The sequence below is a fragment of the Benincasa hispida genome, chromosome 9 (genome assembly GCF_027475165.1).
Source record: "Benincasa hispida cultivar pf3 chromosome 9, pf3_genome.v1.1, whole genome shotgun sequence".
In the NCBI taxonomy this organism is placed as follows: Eukaryota; Viridiplantae; Streptophyta; class Magnoliopsida; order Cucurbitales; family Cucurbitaceae; genus Benincasa; species Benincasa hispida.
This window is the reverse complement of record NC_143486.1, coordinates 20,052,782-20,059,243: the sequence shown is the minus strand read 5'-3', so window position 1 is coordinate 20,059,243 and position 6,462 is coordinate 20,052,782. Positions and strand designations below refer to the sequence as shown.

At 32.5% G+C, this 6,462-nt stretch overlaps 1 protein-coding gene across 1 annotated transcript; it reads left to right on the top strand.

Annotated features, from left to right (window-relative positions):
- The first annotated feature begins 777 nt into the window (after positions 1-777).
- On the top strand, positions 778-5,308 carry LOC120085060 (putative pectinesterase/pectinesterase inhibitor 7). The gene is made up of 3 exons (XM_039040903.2): positions 778-1,524; positions 2,866-3,303; positions 4,459-5,308. The coding sequence occupies exons 1-3, from the start codon at positions 975-977 to the stop codon at positions 5,154-5,156; spliced, it is 1,686 nt and encodes a 561-aa protein (XP_038896831.1). The 5' UTR covers positions 778-974; the 3' UTR covers positions 5,157-5,308.
- The last annotated feature ends 1,154 nt before the right edge of the window (positions 5,309-6,462 follow it).

Below are 6,462 nucleotides of genomic sequence, written 5' to 3'. Positions count from 1 at the left end.
ATTTAAACCTATTATTTATATATATATATAAAAGGAATTAAAAAGAGAGAAAATGAAGGAGAGAGGAAGCATGATCCCACACCGATTGCATTGGATAAGGGAATTATAAATGGAGAAATAAAAGAAATTGTTATTCTTAGGAAAACAAAACATCTGCACGACAGCTTGCAAATCTTGTCACCTTTTCATCGTAACCAAACACCCCCCCTTTCCTCCTTTGTCCATTTATCAACGCGCTTTGCCCTTCCATTCCCTCATTTTGACTTTCTCCCCATTCTTTACTATTTGCTTCTTAATTATACCTCCTTCGCATTTCATTTTTAACTCACAATCTTTTTTTTAAAAGAAAATCAATTTTTTAGTATGAATCAATGTATAAAATAACTACTTTGTAGCTACATAGCTATTTATTCTTAGCTACAATATTCCAATGACATAAAATAAGGATAATTGGACAAACAAGAAATATAACAATTAAGATACAAACAACATAGAATAAGGATAATTATCCGATTTCTACTGCTAGTATATATTCATTTTAATTAAGTACTTGGCACATTATTATATTATATATAGTTTTATTCTATAAGTTCTATACTACTTCTTTCATTGACAATTAATTTTAAAATGATGAAACATCATGATATTTAATATTTCTATATTGATAATCATAGATGTAAAATTAGAATGACTTTCACATCAATCGAATAATGTAAATATAAAACTATTAATGAGATTGTGACGAACTACTTTAAAATAATTAACATGTCACAATCAACATTTTAAAACTATTGAACTTTCAGCAGATTTGAAAGACTAAACAATCACATTTATAATTCCATTTCCATCCAATTCAATGGGTCGAGGGAAAAAAAATAATAAATAAAAAAGACCTCCCACCTCTTCCTATAAATACATATACAAACCCCATTCCCCATCCCAAAATCCTCAAATTAAATCTCCCTTCTCTCTCCATGGCTGCCGGAACCATCCCCGCCGCCACCGCCGCCGCCGCATTCTACTTTCTCATCCTCATTTCCCTTTACATCACCACTTCTGCCGCTCCCACCGGTTCGGAATGCAGCTCGACCCGAGACCCATCCTACTGCAAATCGGTTCTCCCGAACCAAACCGGCAATGTCTACTCGTACGGGCGGTCGTCGTTTAGAAAGTCACTGTCGGCGTCGCAGAAATTCCTCCGCCTTGTGGAGAAGCACCTCCGGTCCCGATCGTCGCTGACTGTGCCGGCGGTGAGGGCGTTGGAGGACTGCCAGCTACTTGCGGGACTGAACATCGATTACTTAACGACGTCGTTCAGGGCGGTGAACTCGACGAGTAGAACGTTGCCGGAGATGAAGGCGGATGACGTGCAGAGTCTGCTGAGTGCGATATTAACGAATCAACAGACTTGTTTGGACGGAATTAAGGCGACGGCGGGTTCTTGGTCGCTTAAAAATGGCCTTTCTCTCCCACTTGCTGCTGACACCAAGCTGTACTCTCTGTCGTTGGCCTTCTTTACCAAAGGTTTGTGATTATTTATTTATTTTTTAAAGGACGAGAAGAAAAATTTGAACAAAAAAAAAGTTTTTTTTTTTTTTTTTTTTATATATATTTTTTTATTATTGATACTAATAGGTAGATTATTCCATTATAGTTTATCACAAACAGACGGTAAAATTTGTTATAATTGTAAATATTTTCAATATACAATAAATCTTAAATTTTTAAATTTAATTTATCAAAATTTTTATTTGAATTACAATTTGGATAAGGAATTTAAACAACACACCTACTAGTTACTAACACATATGTTAATTGGCTTTCGTATGCTTTATCTAAATTTTTTTTATTGAAATTACTTATTATGCTTAAATTAAAAAAGTTAATTTTCATATTAGAAATAACGATGGATAAATAAATTTTTAAATTTTACGAATGAATCACTAATAAATATATTTTTCTTAAAACGATTAATTATAAACATATAGTGACTAATTTTAAAGTTTTTTGAAAATGCACAAAATGAAATGAAATAAAAATTTAAGTAGAGTGATTAAAATGGTACATTAACCCCTAATAAAATGGGAGAGCAATTTTCTAATTTATCTATTTATATATATTGTGAATAGACCCTTAATTAGGACTCTTTGTATTATTGTATGGGTAATAATTTTGAATTTAATCAAATGGATCTATAAATTTAACTTTTGATATCTTAGTTGAAAGTACTAGTTGACTAGGTAATAGTAAATCAATTTTTTAATAGAGAATAATTTAGGCACTAGTTTATAAGAGATTTGATCGAATTTTTTTGATGTGACATTTTTTTGGTGTCTCTTGATTTTGTAATATATTTGAATGTGATACGGAAAAACATATAATAAACATGATATTTAGATATAGACTAATGCTACAGTGAAAAGTTTTATAAGAACTTAACCTTCACCAAGAAATTTTGTAGAAATGTCCCTTTTTTTAAGATAGAAATGCCCTTCTTTTCTTTTTCTATTTTTCTGTTATTGAATAACAGACTTCAATTGTAGGTAGGTGAGTTTTGTTGGAAGTTTTATTAGGCTCTTTATTTTTAATTATTAATTGTGGAATTTCCCACCCGTTAGTGTTTTTCTTTTCTCAAGGCTTAACTTAAAAAAAGTTAAAAGTTGAAAATATCTTCTTTTTTTCTAATATATATATTCTATAAATTAAAATATTAAAAAGGGACATTTTTAAATATAAAAATATTTACATTTTCAGGTAGAAAATAAGTAAACAAAAATAATTTGTGTTTTTTTTTTATTATCAAATTAATTGATTAAACATTATTGATTTTATTTTATTTTTATTTTATTTTTAAACTTTCGACAGGTTGGGTTCCAAAGAAGAAAAAAAAGCCGACATGGAAAGCCGCCGGAAGACACGGCGGGTTCAGAAACGGACGAATGTCACTTAAAATGTCTAGCAGAGCTAAAGCCATCTACGAGACGGCGACTCGCCGGAATCTGTTGCAGGCCGATGACGGCGGCGACGACCAGATTGCTGTCAGGGACATCGTAGTCGTCAGTCAAGACGGCAGCGGAAATTTCACAACCATCAACGAGGCAGTTGCGGCGGCGCCGAACAATTCTGCTCCGACCGACGGCTATTTCTTGATCTTCGTGTCGGCCGGAGTTTATGAAGAATATGTGTCGATTGCGAAGAACAAGAGGTACTTGATGATGATCGGAGATGGCATTAATCAGACCGTCGTCACCGGTAATCGGAGCGTCGTTGACGGCTGGACCACCTTCAATTCTGCCACGTTTGGTAAGTGTTTCCACCTTTTATTATTATTATTTTTGTTAAATAACAATATTAGATTACACTCAAAATTCTGATTTTTTTAATTTTGTATTTTTTGAATCTATGAGTTTGAATTTAGTGTACAGTTTTTGGAACGGTAAAACACACGGTTGAAAATTTAATACGTTACTATACAACTTTTAATTGAATGTCTAATAAATTCATTGATTTTACGTGATGTCAAATAGGTTAATCACCTATTAGGTATAAAATATAAAGCTTTTAAGATTTATAAATTTTTTATAAATTTTTTATAAATTTTTTAAAGTTCAAGAACCTCGTAGATACAAAATGAAAATTTATAGACTAAATCTGTAACTTATCCTATGTTTTGAGTATAATTATTTGATTTATAGATATTGATTTTTAAAATTAAGCTTATAAACAACAATCCCATTCATAATTACTTTGTTTTGTTATTCACTGTTAAATATATTTTAAAATATTGGGTAACTTTTGAAAACCAAAAAAGTTGTTAAGGTTATCTTTGTTAACCATTTGATTTTTTTATCTAATTTTTAAAATTATTTTTTGGGAAATAGTTTTTGAAAATTATATCTATAAACATTTTAAATTTTAAATTTTTTTGCTAGAAACACTTCCCGTTTTAAAATTGTCTTATCTACTTTTTATCAATATTTAAAAAAATATAAAAGCTTAAAAACTAGAAATAGAGTTTTTCTTTTTTATTTTTGAAATTTATCTAATAATTCAATTTTTGAAGGAAAGAAATATGTAAATCATGATAAATAAATAAAGAGAAAATAAGTTTAATGTTCAAAATTTGGAAACAACAAATAAAATGATAATCAAATGGATCTAAAAAAATCTCTCTTTTGGAATTTAATTGGAAATTAAATATTATTTTTTTAAGAAAACAAAGATAACACTTATAATGTAAAAATTCGGAGGAACTAAAAAGGAAAATTAAACACGAACTCGATATAAAAAAACCATTAAACTTTAAAAGATTGTTTATGGTATAGAATAGAAAACTATGGTATGAAAATAGGAGAAAATAATAATTATTACTATTTTAAAATAAACGAAAAAACTAGAAATGAAAGTGTATTATCAAACCAAGGCCTAATTTATCCTCTGTTTTCGTTTCATCACCAGCGGTGGTCGGACCTGGATTCGTAGCAGTAAACATGACATTCCGAAACACCGCCGGCGCCATAAAACATCAAGCCGTCGCCGTCCGTAACGGCGCCGACTTATCAACATTTTACCTCTGCAGCTTCGAAGCTTACCAAGACACCTTATACACCCATTCCCTCCGCCAATTCTACCGCGACTGCGACATCTACGGCACCGTCGACTTCATCTTCGGCAACGCCGCCGTCGTCTTCCAGAACTGCAACATTTACCCACGCCTCCCGATGTCCAACCAGTTCAACGCCATCACCGCCCAAGGCCGGACCGACCCAAATCAGAACACCGGCACCTCCATCTACAACTGCCGAATCACGGCAGCCGATGACCTGGCGAACAACACCGGCGCCGGCGTGAAGACGTTCCTGGGGCGGCCATGGAAGGAGTACTCGAGGACGGTTTATATGCAGAGCTTTATGGATGATTTGATTAATCCGGCGGGATGGAGGGCTTGGGATGGGGATTTTGCTTTGAACACTTCCTATTATGCGGAATTTGGGAATTTTGGGCCGGGATCTAACACGTCGGAGAGAGTTAATTGGCCGGGATTTCATTTGATTAATGATACTGATGCAGGGAATTTCACGGCGGGGAATTTTGTGTTGGCCGACGATTGGCTGCCGCAGACCGGCGTTCCTTACACCAGTGGCCTCACGGACTAGAAAACAGGGCAAAATTGTAATTTCATGCTTACTTTCTTTATTTTTATTTTTATAATTCCAAAGCCAATTGTATAGCTATGGAATGATTACGATTGATTCTTTTGTACGGTGATTTATTTCAATATCGAAAAAATATTTTTTTTTCGTTTTTAGTTCACGATTTTTTCTCCCTTTTTGTTTGAACATGATTGTCCCTATTGTTAATTTACAAGATTGTGAACTTACCGGGGTTGGCTAGCAAATACCAAAATTTAAGTTTTCATTTGAAAAAATAGTAAAAACTTTTTAAAATTGTAAAAATAGTAAAATCGATTATAATATTAAAAAATAATGATTAACAATTGTCAAAACTAACCCCACATAGAATTCTAAAGGTTAAGGGTTTCAAAACCATTTGAAAACAATAAATACACTCTACCTAGTTAATTATCACAAATGCACTCTGTCTAGATAGCTATCACATGGTAAACAATGTATTTTAACAAAGTGTCTAATCTATCCTCACACGGTAATCAATGAATTTCAACAACTCACATTCATTTAAACCAAAACCCCAACCAAACATTATGCCCTAAAATCGTTCCACAAAAGAAATAGGTTGATCATCTTAATAGCTTCAAGGGAAGAAAGACCTTCTCGACAGCTTCAAGCGGCAAACCTTCTTGACACCTCTTCGACTTTTGCACGACATCGAATATTTCTCCACAGGTATTAAATCTTAACACTTGCTTCTAGTCCTTTTAAGCCCCTCCTTTATTGATTCCCAAACTTTTGACATTGAAGCCTCTTCTTTACTGATTTGAGTGAGAGAGGAAGGTCAAGTCTCAAATCTACTTTCTTCTAGTCCATACATTACAATTCCCAAACTTTCTTCTAGTCTATGCATTGCAATCTGGTCTAACTCTCGTTTGCACATTAAAGATATGAAAAGAATGTTGAACGAAACTGTTTATATATAATATATGAATATTCCATTAATTTTTTTTTAAATATAAATATATTTGACTACTGGTTTTTAGATATAAGAACGTGGTTTTATTTTTAAATATTTAGATTCAAATCTTTTGGAAAATAAAATCTCGTCATCTTTAAGGACTTGTAAACAGAAACACATTATAGTTGTGTTTATATAATAAGAATGTATAAAACCGATAAGTTTATGATTAATCAAACATTTCAAGCTATGAAAAAAGAGAGAAGTGAAGGAAGAAACAGAGCCAGCGAAAGATTAAGAGCAGTTGAAATAACTGGTGAAAAAAAACAAACAAACAACCAAAGGGCCAATAGTTCTCAACAGTGATGACGA